The sequence below is a fragment of the Panthera leo genome, chromosome B2, assembly GCF_018350215.1.
Source record: "Panthera leo isolate Ple1 chromosome B2, P.leo_Ple1_pat1.1, whole genome shotgun sequence".
NCBI classification, from domain to species: Eukaryota; Metazoa; Chordata; class Mammalia; order Carnivora; family Felidae; genus Panthera; species Panthera leo.
In genome coordinates this window covers 117581635-117607213 of record NC_056683.1, presented here as the reverse complement: position 1 = coordinate 117607213, position 25579 = coordinate 117581635, and the positions used below count along the sequence as shown (strand labels likewise).

General features: G+C 40.9%; 1 protein-coding gene across 24 annotated transcripts in view; it reads left to right on the top strand.

The window, feature by feature from the left end:
• The window catches only part of EPB41L2 (erythrocyte membrane protein band 4.1 like 2), a 219757-nt gene that overhangs the window by 144545 nt on the left and 49633 nt on the right, over positions 1–25579 (top strand). For all 24 annotated transcript variants that reach the window (XR_006202828.1, XM_042939824.1, XM_042939821.1 and 21 more), the window contains 6 exons: positions 3156–3198; positions 7984–8059; positions 11106–11324; positions 12882–12969; positions 17010–17162; positions 17677–17774. Coding sequence is in view for 23 of the 24 variants with exons in the window: in XM_042939824.1 (XP_042795758.1) it covers positions 3156–3198; positions 7984–8059; positions 11106–11324; positions 12882–12969; positions 17010–17162; positions 17677–17774 (677 nt within the window). In the remaining variant the exon portion in view is untranslated. The remainder of the gene's footprint in view (positions 1–3155; positions 3199–7983; positions 8060–11105; positions 11325–12881; positions 12970–17009; positions 17163–17676; positions 17775–25579) is intronic.

Below are 25579 nucleotides of genomic sequence, written 5' to 3'. Positions count from 1 at the left end.
TGCTTGCGTGCATACACACATTCTCGCATGCATTTACGTCATTCTCTGGTGTCTTTTTCCCTCCTTTTGTGTTTGTTTCTTGATCCATCTGGCACTCCTCAAGTGTCAAGACTGAGAAGTGTATTTTTATTTGTTATCTGTTTATGAGTTATATATTTATTTTTTTGTAATTGATAACGCAGATAATAGACTTGTATTTCTTTTAAAACTCATATTGTCATTTTTTTTTACTTATGAATTTATTACTCTAGGCAATAAAATTGTATCCCATTCAGGATCATAACCATTCAAATAAAAGCAAATCTGATAAGAATACTGTAACTTGTGGTCTTTTAAGATGACCAGTGCATGGCAGTGGGCAGATATCTGTCAACAGATACTGATTTAGTACTTGCTGGTTGCCTGCACCTGCTAAGCACTATGGAGGATACAAGTAATGTGGTCCCTCACTGACCTTGCAAAGTTGTGCTATGGAGGGGAGGACCACCTCCTCCTTGCGAGTGGAACTCACAGTGTGGCAGTGAGCGTGGTTAGCAGAGGGAAAACCAGTAGGCGGATGGCAGGAGTCACTTCTGCTGCTGGTCTTTGATCACATCAGGTAAACTTAGCCCGCTTTGTATTTGGATAGGGGTCTGTAATAAAGGGGAGAAGCCACTTCAGTCTTCTAATATTCTGGCTGGCAGTACTGTGGAAAGTGGCCTGAGAATGGCAGTCAGTCTGAATTTGGCTGGCTGGTGCACAGAAACTGGTCCCTCATTCTCCTGGGTCTGTAGGGCTCTTTGACTCTCTCCATGCTGTGCAGAAACCTGTCGGGTAACTTGTACAAGAAATTGATACTGCAGGCAAGAATGGAGTATGCGGAATGACTGGGACATGGCGTTATTCCTTGGGGTCACAGAAGATGATGTCGCTCCTGCCATTCTCCTCCGCCTTCTCCAGCAGGCATCTGTAACAACTGTCACGTAATGAAACCGGAGCTCTGGAAGGGTCTGTCTGGTCGTTTAAGACCAGTTAAGTAGTTTCCCTTCTACTCTCTTCTTTCTCTGTTTATAGATGAAATGCCCTAACACATGTGACCCTCCTTCGCCTCTTCCCTGGCTTCCCCCTGTCTGGGCTAGAGACTGAAAGATGTGTTTTTCTCATTCTTGTGCACTCATCATAGCCGGCCATTTGTGAGCCAGCTGTTGTGGGGACAGCAGCTGCCGGGCAAGGAAGCTGAATGCCAGGCTTTTTTCTAAGGGGAGAATTAGAGCTGCTCCCCGACATAGCACTGGAGGTACCATTGGAGCGCCTGCTGGCCCTTCACATCAATGGGCCATGCAGCTGGGACACCAGTAATAGGAAACCCAACCAAGCTCTGGTAGCTCTTTATTGAGACGTTTGAATATAGCCAGTGTTAGTGTAGGACATGCCCACCTTAGATCCTTGCTGCTGAGTGCAAGCCGTGAGTCGTGTAGTAAAAGCCACAGGGGTCCATGCAGCTTTGTTTTCAAAGCATCCTGTTACTACTTTTAAATAGTGTTAAGTTAATGTTCTGTTGACCAGTTCAATATATTGTTAAGACAGAAGGCTCTTATTTTCTACCTAACAACAAACATCTTCATTGTTTGCTTTATATATCTGAAGAAAATTCTGTTTCAGCACAGATATTACAGTACATTACTTTGGATACTTTTGGAATGAATGAAACTTATTTCTTGTAAAGCCAATTATAATTGACCCTTAAATAACGTGGGTTTGAACTGTGCGGATCCACTTACACGCAGTTTTCTTTCAATAAATACAGTACAGTTGTGTATTTTCTCATGATTTGAACATTTTCTTTTCTTTTTAAGAATTAAAGAATTTCTATTCTTTTTAAGAATATTGTATATAGTATACGAAATATGCATTAAATGACTTTATGTTATTGGTAAGGCTTCTGGTCAATAGTAATCTTATAGTAGTTAAGTTTTGGGGGAGTTAAAATTTATATGTGGATTTTTGACTGTATGGGGGTCAGCACCCCTAACCTCCACATTGTTCAAGGCTCAACTGTTTCAATCAGAAAAAAAAAAAAATGTATCTCAAAAAATTTGTTCTCCTGCGTTAGTGAAGATGAAGTAGGGTAGACTTTTTTTTTTTTTTTTTTTTTAGTGTTTGTTTATTTTTGAGAGAGAGAGAGAGACAGAGCATGAGCAAGGGAGGGGCAGAGAGAGAGGGGACACAGAATCTGAAGCAGGCTCCGGGCTCAGCTGTCGGCACAGAGCCCGACACAGGGTTCGAACCCACAGACCATGAGATCATGACCTGAGCCGAAGTCAGACACTTAACCTACTGAGCCACCCAGGCACCCCCAAGTAGGGTAAACTTTAATTGAGAGGTATGACTTAAGGATAAGGTGGGAGAAGTTTAAAAAAATAGAGACAAAAATTACATAAAAGTTTTTTTTGGATGGATCTTTGCTGATAACTGGAAAAGACAAATGTTTAATGTCCTCAGGTGGTTTGAACTTAGTAGTTCAAATTTGGTGATTTTTGCTTTAAGATATTATAGTAGTTTCCTAGAATCTTTTTGTTAACTTTCTCAAAGGGTAGAAAGGGGGGAAGTGAAAGGGAGTTCCTTATGATTTGACTTGCAACTTGGCATGAAGTTTAAAAAGGATGTTATATGAAGAGCAGGAAGGAAACGATCAGTTCCAATCTGATGGTATTCTCGGTAGCATTGTACGGTATGGGGGAAAAGAAAGTTTGAGGAGAAGTTGGCTTTAGGAGTTGAGATAACTGTGTTTGATGTATACACTTTTAAGAGCCAATTACGTTCTTGACAGAGGCTCTCATTTCATTGTCCGCAGGGGCTATTTGCTGGAGTTCTATGGAACAAAGACTGTGTAGATATATTGTATCTAATCATTTGGATAGATATTTGATTTCAGATCCAAGAAAATGAGGCCCAAGAGACCCACCTCAAAAGTGTTTTAATGTTTTATTTATAACACACACATTCAAAAACAAATCAATATTTAGCCCCGTGGAATGCTAATGGGTGAAAGCTGCTTTGAATAGGAATTTATGTTTACACTCAAGTATGTGAACTGTAAACTGTTCCGTTTTGGACTGGAGTATGTTTTATGGCTTAATTAACCTTTTTTTTTTTTTTTTTCCCTCCCCCTGTAGAACTGGCTAGATCCTGCAAAAGAAATAAAGAGACAGCTACGAAGTGAGTATTTAAATAATCATACTTCTGAGTTCATCTTTATATCTATTTCTGTCTTTAATCAAATTCAGAGGAATGTAGACTGGACTACTAAAATAATGATGGAATGATCAGCTGTATTTTGCATGTATATCATAGACAAAGTTGAGGAAACAATATTTTTCTTGCCTCGTGACTTTATTTTGTGCGTGGCTTCGGGACTCTTCTGGTCTAGAGGTCCTAACCTTCTGGTCCTAAATATTCCCTCACGGTGGCCGTCTACCAGTGTAGACACTGCTTGTCTGTAACTTTCACTGTTATGTAAATTTTACTCCAGGCGACCAGTTACCATTGCTTCGTTTGCTTTGTTTTGGAAGTGTGTAATTAGTTTAATTAACAGGCTTGTCTCTGGCCCCAGAGGCGTAGACACGCTCACTGTTCATAGATGTACTGGAGTGCAGACTCGGGGCGGAAAAGCACAGAGAGTCATCTCTTCCATCCTCTGCGGTCCCTGCCTTCTCTCCAACGTCGTTCTGCCACTCAGGGCCGTGCCGTGTGCTCTTTGAGTCTGGGTTTCTAGTCAGTGCGGCTTGGCTCTTTCTTCCGTTGCCTGTTTGCTGTCATGGCAGACTCCCAAAGTGACTTTCGGGGTCTCCCCCTCACCAGCTCCAGCTCCCTCCACAGGCCCTGGTCTTGCCTGTGCCTGGCTTTCAGATGTCTGTGCCAGGAGGTATCATCACCACAGAAAAGTCTCTGGAGGATTTGGATCCTTAATTGACTTCCGGGCGGGTGGATGACCAAGGCAGAAAAGGTAGAGAGCCACGAACAGCTGGAATTTTCAGACAGGAGAACAGGATTCTCAGCAGCCCTTCTGGACGGGGGGCCCCCAGAGCTGTCGTGGGAGAAAGCGTTTCCCTGAGCGCCGGCCTACCCAGGGTAGGCTGTTTGCTTTCCTCCCCCTACTTATTCTTCCTGGCATCAACACACCAGAACAAATCTGTGTGTTTCCCTTCTGTTCCTTACCATCTATCTTCTCTCATTTTAGGCACTCCACATTAGTTTTCTTTTTCCCTGAAATCATTAATCTTTTAAGTAGTTTTCCTATCCTTTCTTCCCTTCTCTGCTCCTGTTTGAAATTTTGAGCGTCTACCTTATTTTGCCCATTTCTTCTCCTTGAAAACTCATCTTTTCCTTCAGGGGGAAAAAAAAAAAGTATTTTTGAAGAGAATGACCTTCCTGATTTGCCCTGGACAGGGGTCTCTTAGGATGTCAGACTTACAGTGCTAAAACTCAAACAGTCCCAAGTAACCTGGAATGGTTGGTCACTCTGTCTCTTGACTATTGTCCCTGGCTTTCCAGCAGCCCTCCTCTTTCCCCTTGCATTTATTATCTGGGTGTTGCATCTATTTATACTTGCTTCATAATGGAAAAGGGAAGAAAAAAAAAAGGAGTGATTAGACACAGAAATGTTATGTTTACAGTTGCTTCCACGGTGTATCAGAGAGCCTTGGCACTTTTCCCTTGTCTTTTGTATGGTTGTCCTACACAACTGTAGAGTGCATGAATTCGGAAAGGTACGGATGCCTGGTTCTTTCACTTTATCTGAAACCAGAGCTTCCAAGTGACCCAAACCATAGAATAGGATAACCGCTGAAACCTGATTGATGTTCCATTGAGTTGCTTCCTATGGTTTTGTTTTGGCTTTTGTTTGATTATGTTCGTATGCCACTCGTTTCAGAGCCATGGAGGTTGCTGATTTTTGGAAGGCAAGACTCCTGCTGATTATGAATCATGGTCTTGTGTTTTGATGGTTTGTGAAGTTTTTTTTAGAGTTATTCAGGACTTTTGCCCTTGTGGTTTGGCAAGAGGGATAACAGTAACAAGTAGGATCTGGCTTTCTCAGATGATTTGGAGCTAGTTTCTAAATGGAATCCTGTCCTGTCCTGATGGTGCAAGTAGGCTGGAAACATGAAGTCTTAGCTTTTGCCTTGACCTCTTCCTTTCTGCTTGTGTTAAAGTGGACGAAAGAACTGCATGTTTTATCTTCACCCAGCCAATGCCAGGCTTTTATTGTTACTTTTCAGTTAATGGGCAATTAGCAAAGGTAAACATTAATCTTTTTTTCAGTTGCTTTTGAAAACCAACAGCCTGTTGGTTCCTGTTTAAAATTTGCCTTGAAATTTTCTTCAGATGTACACAGATCAGACTATATATATGAGACCTGCATGTGATTGCTATATACATGATCCATATATATATATAAATATATAAATATAATATAAATATATAAATATAAAATATATATATATATAATATATATATAAATATATATATAAAATAAATAAAAATAAAAAAATATATATATATATATTTTTTTAAATTTTCTGGTTTTATTTAAGTAGGCTTCACACCCATGCAGAGCCCAACATGGGGCTTGAACTCACGACCCTGACATCGGGACCTGAGCTGAGATCAGGAGTCAGACACTTAACCACCTGAGCCATCCAGGCACCCCAAGTTTAGCATTTTTTTTTTAACTTATTTATTTTTGAGAGAGTAAGTGAGCCTGAGCAGGGGAGGGAGAGAGGAAGAGAGAGAGAATCTTAAGCAGATGCGATGCTTAGCATGGAGCCCTACTCGGGGCTTGATCCCACAAGTGTGGGATCATGACCTGAGCTGAAATCAAGAGTTGGATTCTCAACTGACTGAGTCACCCAGGTGCCCCTAAAAGTATAGCATTACTAGGGCTAAAATATAAATGTTCTATTAGAAACTCATCCCTGTAGTCCTATCCAGGCAAGCACGTGCTCTTGTTAATTAATACCCAGAAAACAAAAAATAAGGATCCATTAGGAAGTGATAACCCTATGGTGACTTAGCTTAATTATGGGTTAGCAGCCCCCTGAAGAAGTCCATATTCCCGCCCAACATGGCACTATATATAGGACAGGGAAGTCTCACTCTTCAGGAAAGTCCTATATCCCATTTATGTTATTTTACTTTGTTTTTGTTTTGTTTTGTTTTTATTTATTCAAAGGTGTTTTAAAATGTTTTTTTTTTTTGGGGGGAGAGATAGAGCAAGTGTGTGTACAAGAAGGGGAGAGGCAGAGAGATGGGGGACGGAGGATCTTAAGTGGGTTCCACACTGACAGCAGCGAGCCTGATGTGGTGCTTGAACCCACGAACTGCGAGATCATGACCTGAGCTGAAGTCGGATGCTCAACCCACTGAGCCACCCAGGCGCCCCTATGATATTTTAAATGTGTGACACAGAACTGAAATTCAGGATTGGCTTTGGAAGTGGAATGGTGAGGCACTGAACCTAAATCCAATACAGGTGCACGTGTGTTCTTAGCAGCCATTCCACACATACGGGTTGACTTCTGAGAGAGAAGTTAGTGTACTTATGGTGAGAAGAGAACAAAAGGACATGTTGGAAAAGAGAATGGGATTCAGTAAAATTTTCTTCAAGTCCCTGAAATAAAGCAACCATGAGGCCTTCAAATGTGGATGGAATGAAATACCATGAACATACTTTGTTTCTATTTAGAAATACTAGGAACTTTGAGCATAACCCTGAATTCTGGCCAGTGGATTTATTTGGATCCATTTAGGGAAAATAATACTTGCCTTCTGCCCAGAGTTGTGTGTTTTTTTCTTTCTTTTCTTTAAAGCTATCCAAAGTAGGACATATCAAACATTAGTTAAACATTAGTGCAGAGATAGCAATGTTTTAACTTTTAATAAGTCATTTCTGATGGTTGTTATATTCACTTCTGTGGCACAGTGCAGCCCAAGCATATGTTCTATAGGAGTATACTTACACCTACTCTGTAAACCCTGGGAATAATTTTATTGTCTTAAAGTATTGTGATGTTTGGGGTGCCTGTGTGGCTCAGTCGGATGAGCGTCTATCCGACTCTTGATTTCAGCTTAGGTCATGATCTTACGGGTGAATTCGAGCTCCGCATCAGGCTCTGTGCTGATAGTGAGGGCCTGCTTGGGATTCTCTCTCCCTCTCTGCTTCTCTCTTTCTCTCTGCCCCTCCCCCCTCAAAATAAATAAATAAACACTATTAAAAAGTATTGTGTGGGCACCTAAGTGGCTCAGTTGGTTGAGTGTCCAACTCTTGGTTTTGGCTCATGATCTCATGGTTTGTGGGTTCAAGCCCCACATCAGGCTCTGCTTGGGATTCTCTCTTTCCCTCTCTCTCTGTCCCTCCCTTACTCTCTCTCTCTGAAAATAAATAAATAAACTTAAAAAAAAATAAATAAAAATAAAGTATTGTGATGTTTTACTACTCCCTTCTTTGAGATTTCGTTATGGGATTAAGAGACCATTAATCATTTTCTTGAATAGCTATAGTGATCAATTGATCATTATCTCCCTTCTGTCAACAATGTGTAAATCCTAAAATACTTTTTTTTTTTTTTTTTTTCTCTTTAAACAGTAGGAGATATTTGGCATCTGGAGAGTCTGTGGTTAAAACAAATCTTATTTCAGAATGATTACATATAGGTTATATTGAAATTTTTGCATAATATATCACCATACAAAACATTGAAAGTATTTTAGTAAGTGTTTATTTAAAAAAAGGGAATCTGTTTTTCTTTCATAGTGGGTTATTTGTATAATTTTTATATTTTGTTTTGTTTTTGTAAATAGTTTTCTTAAAATCAAACAATGAAACTCTCCAAACTGACATTATAGTGGAAGTAGTATGTACTGTTTGAACATTAACCTTTAATTTTTATCAAAATAAGTGGTCATTCTGCTGGTTGGGTAAATACCCACATTTAATAATTACAGATCCTCCTTGGCTGTTCACCTTTAATGTGAAGTTTTATCCTCCTGATCCTTCTCAGTTGACTGAAGATATCACCAGGTACTTTATACTTACATTTTAAAACAAATTTTTACTTAGAGCTTTCATTTATCTCTGTGCCCTGGGAGAATAATGGTAATTTCAGGATTAAAGCCAAAATATTTTTTCATAAGTTGAATTCTAGAAAGTTCCTTGGAAATGAGCATACTCCAAAATGGTTGGAAATGTTTCTAGTTTCAAAATTTTTTTTTTCTTTAAATTCTCCATTTATAGTTGAGTAATAGAATATTAAAAAAATTATATTGCTGGCAACTTTGTTTCTTACGTTACACTTACAAAAATCATTGATATTTAATATTTCAGATTAATACTAAAATGGTTTTTTGTTGTATAACCCTTGTGTCCCTGTGTACTAGTCTCCTATCACAAAGGTGATATAGGGTAGAAAAATGAAATTATTTAAAAAGCCAATTGAACTATATTTCCGGGGGCCTCGTATTTCAAAGTAGAAAAAAAAAAAAAACTAATAAGGTAGGCTTTCTTAGCCAATAGCTGTTTCATTTCCATCTCCTTTGAGATTGTCTGGGCCATACAAACATATACTTAAGTTGCAAATAAAAGATTCAGTTGAGGAGCAAGGGAGCATTTACTGATTCTGACAGTGCCTGAGTGTTTGAATAGTAACCAAGGAGCATTTGAGTCCACAAGTGCCTTGGTGTATTAGCCCTATTCAGCTGGGTTACCAGTGATAGGACTTATTAGCTTTGGTAAGAATAAGTGCATACGTTACATGGCCAAGGAGAACTGTGTTCAGAATATACTTTTTGAACACCAGAGGTCTTGCTGAAAGACTGCTTTTGATTCATTCCTGTGGTTCCTGTGCCCTTGATGCTTTCTGCTAGGCCAGTTTTGGCAGACATCAGGTTGTGTTGGTGCTTAAGAGTGCATGATACCCACGTGGAGATTTCTTTCCAAGATGGAATAAATAACAAGCCTTCCCCACTGCCCCTAACCAACCCCCCCCCCCCCCCCCGCCTTTGCTACTTGTTGCTAAATGGCGGTCTTCTGATACTAAGTAAGCTGTGGTTGAATTAACTTCAGCTAGTAAATAGTAAAGATAAGCTTTTGTAACTGCACCTCAAGCTGCTTTGGAGCATAAAACCGGATAGGTTGGTTGCTCTGGATACACAGCCTCACCACAGGAACGCCTTCGAACATTGCAGTTGGGGCTTGTGCCCTAGCACCCTCTCTCTACACACACTTCTTGGAGTAATTTGTTTGGGAGATGATAATCCTCTGGTAATTGCGACTTATGGCATCGGTAAGTGCTTTGGTTTTTCCTTTAAATGGGGCTTGAATAGTCTCGCCGTGTGTGGTGAGAGAAAGGAGATAGTTTGGTGACCTAAACACTAAAAGCCTCGGCAGGCAGCCTGACACCAGCCACCTGCTTGGACTGGTGGCCTAAGTATCATGAGTGAAATCTTCACTATGACTTGAGTGAAAACTTAAGATGAGGTAGCTTTTGAGGAGTGCAATAGTGGTTTTTGCAGAAGTATTGCAGTGTTCAGGATAGTGTTTGAGAATGCTGGCTCCTGCTATGTGAAGAAGAGGGAGCTGGGAAATTCAGGAACCTGTTGGAGTTTTTGTTGGAAGGTTTTGGGCTTTCGACTTCTCTTTGAAAACAGGACAGGACCAATGTGAAAAGTCGAGACCATAGTCTCAAATGGAACAACAAGATCTTAGTAGTAGGTGGAAAATCTGGGTGTTTAGGTCTTCAAAGTGTCACGAAATGTGGAGAACTGGCACGGTTCTCAGTCAGACTTAGAGAATCAGAGGATACCCTGGAATCCTAGTTTAAAATGGACTTTTCTAAAGTAATGCAGTTCTGCTTGTGGTGTTCCAGGGACCAAAGGAACATAATCCTCCTTAGAGAGCTCCTGCGGTGCATAAAAATCCTCAGACCATAGTGCCAGAGAGATGACTTCCCTTCTGCCAGAAGATTTTGGAGCACTTGCTACGTGGCAAGTTCTTGGCTAACTGTGCCCCACGCTTGGCAAAGAGACAAAGTGGCCAGCTGCTAATGGGAATGGCAGTGTCGAAAAGGTCTTCAAGAGTGAGGGGCTGTTTAGTTTGCAGGGATTGATGGTAATCTTATTAGCAAGTAGTTAAAGTCACGAGTAGAAATCAGGTTTTCAAATGTCAGCAAAGGAGCTGGTAGTGCCCCCCGCCCCCAGATCCTCATAGATGTAAATAACATGGTTCCGCATGTCATCTAGTGGAAACGGAAACTTTTATAAGTAACTGTAGTAAAACCACTTGAAACATTGAATAAGAACTATTCTAATAAGTTAATAACATAATTATGATGATGATGATGATGATGATGATGTCTATTAGTTACTGACTCCTAGGTAACATGCGGTATGTTTTGATTATGTTATCTAATTCGTATCCTCTCCTTCAAAGGGCGGAAGAATTCTCATTTGACAAGTAGGGAATTAGCCTTAGACGAGCAAATTCACTAGCTCAAGGTTGCACAGAGTCAGCTGTGCCTGGCCCAGAAGCTCATGCTTTTTCTGTTATAAATTGAACTGTCTCTGTAGATGGAGTAAATGGGCAAGTGTAAGGGCTTTAAAGACTTACAGTTGTTCAAGGCATCTGAGGAATAGAAGAAATTGGTATAAAAAGGCTAGAAAGAATAAAGGGTGGGTGACCTTAGCTCTTCTTGCAAATGCTTAAGAACTGCAGCTGTTTTTAAGTTTTCATTAGTCTTTGCAACTTTTGAGGGGCATGTAAATTTCGATGCCAGTTTTAAATCCATGGAGACAGTCTAAGTGATTACAATTTTTATCTTCAGTCACAAAGCTCTTAATGATGATGATGATGATGATGATAAATACACTGTGACCAGAATAGCAGTTCAGAATTCCCATGGGTTAGGAGCCCAAGAAGCAAGGTGGACTTCTTATTAGAGAAGACGATTTTTGCTGTGGACATAAGGCATTGCCTTCTCGTCTGTTTTCAGAGGAATACTGGAACTCAAAGATCATTGGTGCTGCATCCTAACGGATTTCTTCCCGGCCCTCCTCTCCCCCTTGCCTCTCAGATACTTCTTGTGCCTTCAGCTCCGGCAGGACATTGCCTCCGGCCGCCTGCCCTGCTCATTTGTGACTCATGCCCTCCTGGGATCCTACACGCTGCAGGCTGAACTTGGGGACTATGATCCAGAAGAACATGGCAGCAGTGACCTCAGTGACTTCCAGTTTGCCCCCACACAGACGAAGGAGCTGGAAGAGAAGGTGGCAGAGCTGCATAAAACCCACAGGTCTGGTGACTTGCTTGCTGGGGAGAGAATAGCCACGGGGGATTGAAGCAGCTTCTCTTCTGACACTTGCCAGACATCCGAGCACTGTTTACGGGATTATCTAGTGTTTCCTTTTGGAGCCTCACCTAGTATTAAACGAGACAACCTGTAGCCTTGAGATCGCCTTTCGTTGTGTTCACAACTATAACGTGAACAACAGTGCTCATGATCCTGAATGTTTTCATTTATTGGATAAAAGTTACTTCTCCCTGTGACATCTCCCTCTTCCTCCCTCCAAACCTGGGCACATAAAACAGACATATTCCCATACTTGTTTGGGCACTTAATACGTATTTCTTCTGCCCACCTCCTCCCCTTTTTTTAAAAATTTTATTTTAGAGCAGGGAAGAGGGGCAGAGGAGGGGAGAGAGAGAAAATCTTAAGCAGGCTCCGTGCTCAGTGTAGAGCTCAATGCGGGGCTCAATTCCGCAACCCTGGCGTCATGACCTGAGCCAAACTCAAGAATTGGACTCTCAACCAACTGAGCCACCCAGGCGCCGCCTGCCTTTTGTTTTTTATCCAATAAAGCTAGAGGGCTAGGCTTCTGGGTTTGAATCAGAAGTGTAGGTAGTGATGGACATGAAATATATAGGTGGTTTCTCTGTCCACAAGATGAGCTTTGCTTTTAGTAGCTAAACTTTACTGATTTACTCAGTACCGTATTAAGTACCATATTACACTTTGAGAACTTTTATATCTTCATGAAAATAAATGTGCTTTTAGCCCAAGTTGACAAACTCTCGCTACAAAATTACAATTTGCCCCATATTGCAAAATTGAGATTTTATAAGAGTTTGACAAAAATGTTTGGAAGGGAACTTTGAAAGATTAGAGGTTTTTAAACAGGCCACGTTCATTAACTTTTTTGTAAAAAAAAAAAAAAAAAAAAAATGCGGTATTTCTTATATTCACTTTCACTTTATTCCGGTTCTTCTCCATAGGTATTTATTGTATAATTTGAATTTGAAATATCAGGTGCTGAAATTCTTTGGGGATTATGAAGATGAACGGGACACGGTCCTGCTCTCTTAGAGCCTAAAATTTGTTGACTTGTGAATAGAGACAGGAATGGAAATAATTTTAGTTATGGACCGGGTGTGAGCTGCATTATCTACCATAGGTGTAAAGTCAAATACAGGTATTTCTGATCTGTGTTGTGATCAATCCTGCCGAAATAAAATTAAGGAGTGGGAAGTAAGAATTTGCCATTTTTGGAAAGATGAAACCACTTTTTTATTCTCATGGAATTTATGTTGTACCCGTTTCCCCACTGGGAAAACCATCGAAAACAATTCTCTGAGATAGAAAGGAAGGGTAGAGATTTAGAGTAGAGGATCCTATGAGGAAACTTCTAGAGGTTGAGAGTTGAGCCTTCTTACCTGTTCCCTGCTTATCTGTAAATTGTGGGGGGTTAACTGCTCTACCCTAAACCCTCCGAGCTCATACACTCCTTTCCTATCTGGGCCACGTTCGCTTTGCAGCTGCCAATAAAATAATATTGTTTCTTTTGATCCTCAGGGGCTTATCTCCAGCACAAGCTGATTCTCAGTTCTTAGAAAATGCAAAGAGGCTCTCCATGTATGGCGTTGACCTACATCATGCCAAGGTACTGTCAGTGTAATGGGAAGTGGCATCTTTCCAGTCTGTTGACGGTTTTGAAAGGGCTCCAGTTTCAGAGTGGCCTAGCTCACTTTTAGGAAAAGGCTATTCACCCTCACCCAAGGGTCTCTATAATATTTCTTTAGTGACTAACTGTGGGGTTTGTGCTTATGGAAAGGAGCATTCATTCTCTCCTCTGCCCCCTTCTTTCTCAATCTTTTCAATTAACACCCTTTCATATGGACTCACCTTGAGACTCACCTGTCAGGCATCTTTCCCCCCTGTCCTGGTTTCTTCTGCATCCCCACCTTTTGCTGTGCCAGGTGATACCTCTCCCCACCCCTTCTCCCATCCCTGTCTTGGGAGTGGATTTCAGATCCAAAGAAAGGGCCAATGCAGTGTGGATGGGACCGCTTTTGAACCTTCGAAACCCTCTGGCTAATGAAGGAGCCTGAGGGTCGGGCTCCTCTCTGCGGGCCTGTTTTGTACCACTTGCAAGACAAAAGAGACTGGCCCAGGCCCCAGGGGATGCAACCCCCGCAGCCTAATTGGAGAGGTGGGAAGAGGGCAGAATGATGGACTAGGTGATAGGAGAGAGGGTTTGGGTTGGGAAGATGCCACTAATAAACATCATGTGCTTCCTGACACTACTTCGGGTGATCACACAGTGAGGAGAGTCAAGGAGGAGAGTAAGAGGTAGGGTGAAAGATGGGTGTGGTTTTGAAAAGTGTGTCCAGGGTCCACATGCGGAGGGAACCAACGGTTCCCTAGATGGATGGGGCCTAGGAACCTCAGATTTTATGATTAGAGAAATCTCTTGGAAAGCCCCTCCAGCCAAAGATCTCTTCCCTCCCTGGGCCTCGGGTGAATCATTCCTGCTTCGTACTTGCATAGTGCTTCATGTTTGCACCGCTCTCTTTTTTTCCTCCGTGGCTTCCTTTATTCGACTGTTTTTCCTGGTTACAAAAGACGTACATATACATCATAGAAAATAGAAGCAAACAGAAGGAAAAAACAAAAACCACTGAACTCTCTTTATTTGGAAATAGGCACTGTTGCTTTTTTGATACGTTTTCTTGTTTTCTTTAAAAAAAAAACATCTCTGATCACTAGAACTCGTGCATTTTTTTCAGTAGGATCCCACTATAGGTATCAGTTTGTGAGGAATTTTTTGTTGTTTGTTTTGTTGCTTGCTCTGATAAAAGATTTTTCCACGTCAGTATATAGTCTCTGACATCATTTTTAACTGCTGGGTGCTATACACTTTTAATTCTTACAGGTACTTCCATGTGCTTTTTTAAGATTTAAGACTTGACTGTTTTTATTTACAACTGCATAAAACAGAGTGCAGAGAATGATTTGCCTAAGCCACGTGTTGTTAAGCATTCCCATATCTGCCTCATTTCTTCTGGTAAATTCTAGGAGGTGAAATGGGACTTCCTACCACTTGCGTGTTTTTCAGCTTGTTTCTCTGTGATGGAGACAGGCTGGCTCGGCCGAGAAATCCAAACCGGGGAGGCAGGAGAAGAATGGGTTTGGGACCAAAGAGACCTCAGGTCTCTGCTCTTCTAAACCCTGTTACTCTGGCCACATGTAAATCTACATGTTGATTGCTAGTTAGAAACCAATTCTTAGATGGCAGTACTACAAGGTTTCACAGTTCTCGTTTTCAAAATTGTACCTTAGAAAAGTAAAAAAGTTGTGGGTCTGTTTAAGCGTAGTTTCTGTTCTTGGTGTGTGATTAGAAGCAGATTGCTTTTTGAAAAAAATTCAGAGTAACATCTCTTCATCCTGTTTGTCATCTGATACACTCCGATGATATTTGATAAGGAAGATGTTTGTCGGTTGTTGCAAAGAAAGTCTGTAGCAATTTAAAAGAACTTTTCATCAAAGTTTCATCTTTGATTGTCTTGATCATATTTAAGTACGTCTTTAAAATTTTTTTACTAAGAGCTTTTCATGGCACACTGCTATTAGGACGAGTTGAAGAGCATTGAATGGACGTACTCTTGACTCGCAGGTACAGGGGAACCCCAAGATTAGTGTGATAGCTCTGAGCTCTTACCAGCCGCTCTCCCAACTCCTCTGGGTCTGAAGGGGTGAGGGCAGAGAGTGGTTGCCAGAACCCAGAAGGAGAGATCTGTGTGTGGAGAACACTGTCTTCAAGGGAGCCACAGTTGTCACAGGGACACCTCGCTGAACTCCCTTCCCTCTTCTCTTCTCTTCTCTTCTCTTCTCTTCTCTTCTCTTCTCTTCTCTTCTCTTCTCTTCTCTCATCTTCTGCAAGAACTTTTCAAGACTGAACCCATTTAGAAGTCCGAGGGCATGGGATCCCTATTGCCACCCATATGTGGCAGCTTCCTCAGGGGGAGTGAATAAGGGACAGAAGATGCTCCTTTTTTATTAGTTTATTTTTCTGACTTAGTTGCTGAATGGCAGAAGTCAAATATGGAGGACCAAGGCATGCTTTTTCTCTTTCACTTGTTAGTCTTCATCTGTAATTTGTATTCACACAGATACTGAGAATTCTGAAGCAATGTGTGCAACAACTGAAAATGAACCGATTTACTTGGTTCCAGATTGTGTTTATTCTTAAATCCGATAAAATAGCTCCAGTGTCCTGCCTAAAGATTGCTTCAGACTAGAGATGACTTTGTTCAGTGTTTCAAGTCTGCGTTGCCTCCTTACTTGTGGTGAGAACATACTGTCTTGGGCAGCCTTCCGGCTTGCTCCTGTAGCCATGGCCAGTGATGTTTCTGGAAAACAACATTTCTGTCTGGTGCCAAGTTGCTTGGGCACCTGTGCCGGATTCATCCCAGCTTTTTTTCTCTGTTCCTAGAGAGAATTGGGGCTGCCAGATTTGGGTGAATAAAGCACCCTATAGATTAAATTTTTTAAACCTGCTGGGATTGTCTAATGTCATTTTACCTGTACATATGAGTTATTCAAGTGTGGCAGCAGAGAAAGCAATTGGCATCAGTGACTTAGTACTATACTTCTATTTTTAAAAAAGTAATACGACTTGTTCTAGATGATTCAGTAACAAGGTAGTCGAAATGTTGCATTCTCATTGAATTGAGACTTAGATTAAATATGGTGTTTGTTTCAGCAGGCTTGGTGAGAATTTGTTCCATATCATAAGTGATTTCTGAAAATATGAATGTCTCTGAATAATGTTTTCAATTTTATATGTCGTGAATGCGATCCAGTTCTTCCTTGAAAGTCAGTGATCTGTGTATTTTGAGTATTGGGTCCTCAATATTACTTGAAATGTGAGGAGACACTATGTCACTTTTATCTGTAAATTTATTTGGTTTTTAAAAATCCTTTAGGCTTGTGATTATTGTAAATTGTCATCTATTCCAAGTTAAAATGCTGGGGAGGGAAAACAGTTTGCGTAAATTCAAGACTAGTTTGCAGTCCATTGAAATGCCAGCCATGGGAATGCTATAACGGGGACTGGATGTCAGCACTCTGAGTTATTGAAAAATTACTCGGAAGAATTCAGAGATTCAAAGAGAAATTTTCTGTGAGGGATTGGTGTTTTGCCAAATAGAGGCGTAATTTTAACAGCCATTAGTTAGCATAGCCCATCTGAAATAAATTTGCCTAAAGTAAAATGTCTGAATGCACCTTAAGGTGGGCTGACAGGGTGTCCCCAAGGATTGGGATAGCCTCCAGGAAAACCCTGTCTCTTCAGGATGTCTAAATTGAGCTCTCTTTCCCTTTTTCCCCAGCAGCTCTTGCAGGCAAGCTTGGGAACACAGAAATTATGCCTTTTGGAGAATATTGTGTCCTGTAGTCAGGTGGCTATAACTCTTTGACAAATCGAATTTTGATCCTAGGAGATAAGAGATTGAAGATGTGTTGCGTGCCCTACTGTTTCTATTAACTCACGTACTGTCACTGATATTTAAATACCAACCTGTTACATTGGCGTTCCGGGTCATGGTTTAAGGGGGTGGGGGGGGGGGGGGAGATGATGAGCTTCCTGACCCATGAAACTTGGACAGCTCTAACCACGGTCAAATGGCTTCTACTTGGCAGGACTCGGAAGGCGTGGACATCAAGCTGGGTGTGTGCGCTAACGGGCTTCTCATTTACAAAGACAGACTGAGAATCAATCGTTTTGCTTGGCCGAAAATCTTGAAAATTTCCTATAAGCGCAGTAACTTCTACATTAAAGTTAGGCCAGCAGAGGTAAGCAGTGTCACGTAGGCCTGGGCATATCTAAACAGCTTCGGTCAGTGTTCTTCTTTATGGCTGTCAGCTGACTTCATTTTTTCCCCAGTGAATTTTAATAAAATGCACTATTCCTTATTTTTTCATGGCAAAAAAGGTCAGAGTTCTTAATAATCAACCTGCATGTATATCCATGTTGCTAAAAAGGTAAGAGCCACACCTTTAACAGAAAAGAGAAAGTTGTAAGTGCCTGCTACATAGTGGGGGCCCGTTTTGTTGTTGTTGAATCAACTGATAAGGTGGTAGGGTGAGTTGTGGACATTGGTTAAAGTCAGCAGTTGTACTTGGTTTTCACAGAAACTAGTATTGAGTTCTATGAAGAATCCATTTTGTATAATCATACTGGATATACATACTAGTATCTCCTTTCTTCAAGAAGAGTTACCCCTCAAGGAAACATCTGAATTCATGATTTCAGTAGCTTCTAACCAACTCCTTTATCTTACTGATTTACCTTATTGATTTATTCTAGCTCGAACAATTTGAGAGCACCATCGGATTCAAACTGCCAAACCATCGGGCAGCAAAAAGGCTATGGAAAGTGTGCGTGGAACATCATACTTTCTACAGGTAATTTTAATGATACAGCTTAGACTTAATGAGAACAGCTATTGGTACCCTGTACGTATTAAGTGGTGGTTGTGGATACAGGGGCAGATGAGGCAACACCCTATTTTATGATTCTTTGCTTCTCCTCGGTGCCAGATCTCCTTGGCCGTGCCTCGTTATCACTCACAGCTGGTCTGCTTCTACAGTGGTCCCGGACTCCACTTTCTGACTACAAATGCCTTCCCTTCTAGAAGCGCATTCTTCAAACCCAACTGCCATTCTCTTGCCAGCATCGTTCACCATTGGCTTCATTTAGTTGTTCTTACCAGCTCTCTCCTGTTTAATTTCTTTCCCCAGCCAGCCAAAACCCTGGGGTCTGTCCCTTTGCTACTTTGTCGGGAGGTTCTAACCACTTGCCTTTTGTGCCCATCAGCCTGCTGGTCTCTGTGTCTTGACCTCCCCACTTCTATACCAGTGCTGTAGAGCTCTGCCTTAAACAGCACAGCTGTCCCGGTGGACGCACTCGCTTTTTGTAAGGGAAAATTGCGCAACTCCAGATTAGTGCCTTTACAGATAGATTCTTTCTTGTGTCAGCCGGACCCTCAGAGCTACCAGGCAGTGCTTTTACCTCCTTTCCTGTTAAAATATTCCTGGTCTTCTGGAGCCCCTGGGAACCCCGGCCTCTCTGCTCAGATGCCCTCTGCTGGGTGGGGCACTGATTGTAGAAGCTGTAGTCATGAGCATTCTCGGTTTCCTGTACCGTTTTTCAAAACTCTTCAGCCCCAGATTATGTAGCATTCCCCTCTTCTTCTTGTTCATTCTTCCCTTCCTGTTCTGTCTCAAGGGAAAAAATAGTCATTCCCTATGGAAGTCTCGATCCTTCATTTGATTCCTCACATAGGATCGTGCTTTGTATGTTATGTATGTCAAAGGTACGAATGCCTTTGACTTCCTCTTTGGCCGGCAAACGTGTCCACATCGTGTTCCTTTAAAAACCAACACAAACGGACAAGTGAGAAAACCAGATCTCCTTAGACCCCCTAACTGTCTTTAGCTTGGGTCCCATCTCCTTTGTACTTCTTCAAGGGCGTATTTCTACATTACTCTTCTTCTTCTTTTTTTTTTTAATGTTTATTTTTGAGAGTGCATAAGCAGGGAAGGGACAGAGAGGGGCGAACAGAGGATCTGATGAAGGCTCTGCACTGACAGCAGAGAGCTTGACACGGGGCTCAAACTCACGAACCGTGAGATCATGACCTGAGCCGAAGTCTGACACTTAACTGACTGAGTCACCCAGGCGCCCCTCTATGTTACTCTTCTTAGCAAGGAGCACTTTGTTGATCATTTTTTCCCCATTTCCTCCGTCCTGTTCCTGCAGTCTATAGAGCTACGTGTCTAGACCCTTCATCTTTACAGTTTTTGCTTTGGGCTCTTGCTTTGCTACCACATACTGGGTGTGTGACTGTGGGTAAGTTACCACCTTTCTGAGTCTCCCTTTCATCATCTGTGTGCTGGTAATGATAGTCCCTACCTTATAGGGTTGCTTTGAAAAGCCTGTGAGAAAACACACATGGAACACATGTAGAACTACTTCCGGTATGTAATAACGTTTATCATTATCATCCCCATCATTATCATCCTTATTCTTGGTTTGGTACCACAGTGTGCTGTTTTTAAGGTGAATTATTAGGTGGTACAAGTGACTCTTTCCGGTTAAATAGAGCAGTCTTGACAACAGATATGTTGTCAAACAGACTCGTTTTAGAGAAACGTAACTCCTAAAATATACTTGAATCCATCTGACACAGTTACACTGGTCACATAAATCTTTGAAAAGCTTATAATTCCTCCTGGTAGCCATGGCACATTTCTACTCCAGACAACCGGAGTCTGCCTCAAATAAAACTAGTAGATGATATTAATGAGCTAAATGACACAGTCAAGGCAGGACACATAGCAGGCTTCCCTGTCAGGTAATGATAATGGAAACAGTAATTGTCTCAGAAACGACACGTGCTGCGTTCATTGAGCAAATATTGTTGTCAGACACAGAACCACTTGCTTTACATTGTACCGTGTCATTTATTCCTCACCCCCAGGGAGAAAGTGGCTCAGAGCTGGGTGCCCAGTAAGGAGCATGGGGCCAAGCACCTGCACAGAGCTGGGGACCTGGCTCTGTGATTCTAGAGCCCACACTGGTCACTTCTATGCTGGTCCTTCCTCTGGTATTCTTCTTTTTTACTTATTTTTAATTTTGTTAAATGTTTGTTTATTTTTGAGAGAACGAGTGCCCAAGGGAGGGGCCGAGAGGGAGGGGGACAGAGGATCCGAAGCAGATTCTGGGCTGACAGTGGAGAGCCCAACATGGGGCTGGAACTCATGAACTGTGAGATCATGGTTCAAAGTCAGACACTTAACCCACTTGAGCCATCCAGGCTCCCCCCTCTCTGGTATCCTTGCAGCAGGCGTTTCTGAGGTGTCTGTTAGCCGTGCGATGCCTCAGGTCCCTCCCTCCATTTTTGCTAACATACCACGACTCTGGTTTAAAAGTAGACCAGTTTGCACCTGCAGACTTTGGAGATAATGGTTGACAAAAGCATTTTTATATCTTTAAACTTATGTAACTTTGCTTACACATGATAGGAAGCAATGTATCTAAAACAGGGCAAATCATAATTTGCCTATAGAGTGCCTCGAATCAAATCTGGATTTTGTTCTGTTTAAGTTTATCACAAAAGATGCCAATGATTTCTTTAGAAAACTAAACTGGCTTCAGATTGAAGCCATTAAAAAAACCAGATCTTTCTATTGATTGATAGCCACTCAGCCAGACTAATGTTAGTAGCACAAGAACATGATAAAAAGTCGCTATTCCTCCTTGAGTGTTTGATAGAGCCTGTCTCTGTTCTAAGTGCTTTACATAGATTAATTCTTTTAATATGTACTTTGTTGTAATCTTCACTTTACACTCAGAAAAGCTGAGAAACAGAAGTTAAGAAACATGACTGTGTCCCTGTAGACAGTCACGGGTGGAGATGGAAGTCCGAGCCAAGCCCTGTGGCTCTCAGTGCCCATAAGTGTTCCCACTCTGCTGTACTTCCTGGTTGTGTTTACAGTGGACATGTTTCCTTTTTTTTTTTTTTTTTTTTAATTTTTTTTTTTTCCAACGTTTTTTTATTTATTTTTGGGACAGAGAGAGACAGAGCATGAACGGGGGAGGGGCAGAGAGAGAGGGAGACACAGAATCGGAAACAGGCTCCAGGCTCCGAGCCATCAGCCCAGAGCCCGAAGAGGGCCTCGAACTCACGGACCGCGAGATCGTGACCTGGCTGAAGTCGGACGCTTAACCAACTGCGCCACCCAGGCGCCCCATGTTTCCTTCTTTTTTTTGTTTTGTTTTTTTGGTTTTTTTTTTTCCCCTCAGTGCTTTGTGGTGGTGGTGGTGGCGGCGGCGGCGGCGTGTAAACAGGATTAACACGAGGTTCTTGCAGCTTGGCATTAAACTCTCATTTAAACTTGGGATTGTAGATCCAGACTAATTCCAATTAGTGTCATCAGCCGCTTCATAGAGAGCTTTGTTATTAACGGTATGATTGACTGCAGTAAGTGATGTGTGTGGATTTGTCTTAAAATTTCCTTTATTTTTCATGGGTGAAAAAACCAATAATACCTGACTTGTAATGGGAGGATTTTTTATAAAATTGTTACCATGCTTCTTGAGCAGTAAAGTATGTGAAAGTTAATTTCTTTTGTGATGTGTCATTAGGTCGTCTTGCTCAGGACCTTTAAAGCTATAGGATAATTAGTTCCTTGCTTATGGCTTTTAAATTCCCAAAAGTGAAATGATGTCTTATAGTGATTTATTTAAATTCAAGTTAGTTAACATATGACGCCCAGTGCTCATCCCAACAAGTGCCCTCCTTGGTCCCTGTCACCCATTTAGCCCATCCCCCCACCCACTGCCCCTCCCGTAACCCACAGTCTGTTCTTTGTATTTAAGAGTCTCTTATGGTATGCCGCCCTCTCTGTTTGTATCTTGTTTTCCCTTCCCTTTTGATGTTATTTTTATGAAGGTGGGGTCTGAGGTAGTAAATAAAAGTAATATCAAAAGGAAATAATTGTTAAGCGATCTTGAAATATTTTGCTTGGCCTACGTTTCCGTAGAAAATTTATTTGCATTGCCGTTGACTTAAGTCACCAAAAATGTTCTTTTAGAAAAAGCTAATATATGTCTATGTTCAGTCCATTTTTGTCTTGATATTTGTTTCTATTTAATTGCAGCTTCATTACTTAAGGATTTCTTTGTTATCAGAAAATTAATCTGTAAGCTAATACTTTGTGTATTTGGTCACCGGTGCCACTTGGGCAGGGAAGTGTTTTATCTCAAGTTGAAATAAATAAAATAATACTTTAGTTAATGACTTTCCTGATTTACATTGGTACACATATCTGTTTTTAAAATGTTTGCCTTGTATATCTTGAATTATTCCTTTAAGTATTTTTTTACAAAATGCGTTAAGTGGATAATTATTCTGATATGCATTTAAATGGGAACCAATCATCTATTATTACCTTAAAGAAAAACAAATTAGACCAAAGAAAGAAATACAGTTGTATAGAATTCTCCTCACCTGGACTTAGATATTTAGCTGGTAACATATACCAGTCTATATAAAAAAAATTAATGTTTATTTTTGAGAGAAAGCGAGAGAGACAGAGAGACAGACGGGGGGGGGGGGGGGGGGAGGGGCAGAGAGAGAGAGAGGGAGACACAGAATCCAAAGCAGCTCTAGGCTCCGAGCTGTCAGCACACTGACAAGGGGCTCGAACTGACGAACCGCAAAATTATGACCTGAGCCAAAGTTAGATGTTTAACTGACTGAGCCACCCAGCAACCCCCCACCCCCCCGCCGCCCCTAGTGTATATAAATGAGAGCCCACTTTCGTAACTGGGGAAAAAATAAAACAATGTCATTTTACAAAGCATTTTTTGTAGCAGTGGGATTGTTTTATGTTTATGAAACTAAGACTGAAATATTAATCAGTAGTTCTCTCAGTGTGTCAGAAGTTCTAGAACTTATAGCCCAACTTCCCTCCTCCAATATCCTGGCATAAGAGAATTCAAAAGCTATTCTTAAATGCTGTGACTGTGTAATACTAAGAAAGAGAATTCTGAAAAATGGATAGACAGCATGTCTTTGGATTTTCTGGCTACTTAAATTCAGGTGCCCTCTAGGAAATGGTGACAGTGGGATTCTGTCTCGTGATCTGGTCTGTATTTATTGAGCATCTGCTCTATATGGGACCTAGCACAGATCCTGTGTGAAGTTATATAAAATAAACTAATACCCAGAAAGTCAGAAAACACTGAAGGAAGTTTTCTTAATTTTCTTTAAAATTGTTTTCTGAAGACTGAAGTCTCTTGATCTTCTTTCTTTGTGAGTTCAGTTAATTTTATAGGAGAGGAAAATGAAATCTTTAAAAAGATCTCTTTATAAAAAAAAAAAAAATCTCTTTATGTGTCCTGTACGATTTTTCATAATTCACACAAGCAGGTATCCTGTTTCTAGTTTCAATTTTTTTTTTTTTAATTTTAGAAGGGTTTAACAGTGTTTGATAAGCACCACTGGGCCTAAAGGGGTGTCACCTCCGCTGGGGGTGGGGAGCAGTGACTGGAACTGGAAATGGGAGATCCCAGTAAATCCCTGTGTGAGGCTCCTCATTCTAGGAAGATGTGGCCTTTGGTTGAGAGATGCCATTCACTGAGGTGAGCCTACAGATGGGTGCCAGGTGCCTCCAGCCTCACTCTTCTCTTTATCTCCTGTCTTTTTTTTTTTTAAATCTACTTCATTGGGTAAGATACCTTCACATGAGATCTATCCTTTTCACCTTCACGTGTACGATGGATTATTGACTGTGGGCACAGTGCTGTGCAGATCTCTAGAGCTTTTTCACCTTCACTGAAACTTCATGCCCAGTGACTGGTAACTCCCCATTTCGCTCTCCTTGCAGCCCCCAGTAGCCACCAGTCCAGTCTGAATCTATGAATTTGGCTGTTCTGGGTACCTGGTGGAAGTGGAATCATGCAGTCCTTGTCTTTCTGTATCTGGCCTTTTCACTTGTGCATAACGTCCTCAAGGCCCATCCATGTTGTTGTGTATTGTGTGCAGAATTTCCTTTTTTTTTTTTTTTTTTTCTTTCGTAAGGCTGAATAGCATTCCGCTCTATGTAGATACCACATTTTCCTTACCCATTCACCTGCCAGTGGATATTTAGGTTTTTACTACATCTTTGCTATTGTGAATAGTGTTGAAATGAACATGGGAATACTACTAATTTCTCTTCAAAATCTTGATTTGAGGTTATTTTTGATAAATACCCAGAAGCAGGATTAGTTGGGTCATGTGGTAATTCTATTTTTAGAATTTTGAGGAACTTCCATCTCACATTTCATAACTTCTGCCCCATTTTGCATTCCCACCAACAATGTGCAAAGGTCCCAGTTTCTCCACATCCTTGCCAATACTTGTTGTCTTTAGTTTAAAAATTGGGGTGAGGTGGGTAGTTTCTTTTGGGTCACCAATGCATATTTCCCCTTTGAAGTATTCTTTAGAAATACTGCTTTTTTCCTCTGGTTGCTCTTCCATTAACTATAGAGTGTACTTCATGAATAAATGATAAAGAGGTGATTTAGCCATCTTGTTTTTCAAGGATGAATATTTCTTACTGTGGTGATGAGCTTGCTAGTGACCCTTTTTTTCTATAGATCATTGCTTTCTTACAGAGTGTTCTTCGATCCCTATTTAACTGGATTGCTAGGTAGGGAAACCCTGTCATAGCTCATCGGGAGATAGCGCATCGCAAGTGACCACATTTCTCACCTGCTTCTATGATTCATGATCAGGAGGCTGAGATATTTAATTCCTCAGCTGTTAGAGAAAAAGAATAGAGAACACAAATAAGAATTCTGGTCTATATTTCTAGTATTTCAGAATTCTAATTTATGAATATACAACTTTTCCCAAAGTACAGGTTGAGGCACTGGCCCTCATCAGAGTGTATCCTTAGCAGCAGCATTGGTGTCTCCTTTGAAAATCTATTGGCCGAAGGTGGAAGTTTTTAAGAAACTCATTTGCTACCTTATGTGAATAGATTAACACCACGACAGCCAGAGTGTCCTGGCTCTTCTCTTCTCAATTTAATTCTGAGATATAGTTTTTCTGAGTTAATGTCAGTGAGAATCCTGTGTTGATGGAGAATCGCCTCTTGTGTTATTACAGGTAGCTTTACCTTGCTTGAATCTCTCTTTGTTGCTTTTAAGCAGAAGATGATGTCTTAAAAAAAATTTTTTTTTTTGCGTAGAAGTTCTAAAAATACTTGAAATGTATTTTTAAGTATTTAAAAATCTTAAAAATTTAAGAAATCACTCTTTGGAGAATGAAAGGAAAAATTTTATGGAGCTCGTATTCTGGAATTATCAACTAAAGTCTTCTCATTTAATAAATGGTATAAGAGTGCTAAGATTATTTTTTTAAGACGTTTTGCCAACTCTTGATTAGACCATGAAAGTGAGACCATTCCAGTTGTCTGCCAGACAAGACTGACTTATTTACTAAAAACGTACTTTTGCATAAGTCTGGGAGTATTTGACATCAAGAAAATTTGACTTCATTCGTTACAAATCCAGGGTTTAAACAATGAAATTGTGCTGGTAAGAAAGGATATAAGTCATTTCTACAGATCTACTGTGTGTGATGTTCTTCATGGGAAAGCATCACTTGATGGAATGGATTCCTGAGTTGGATGTTCTTTCCCATGGGAAATAG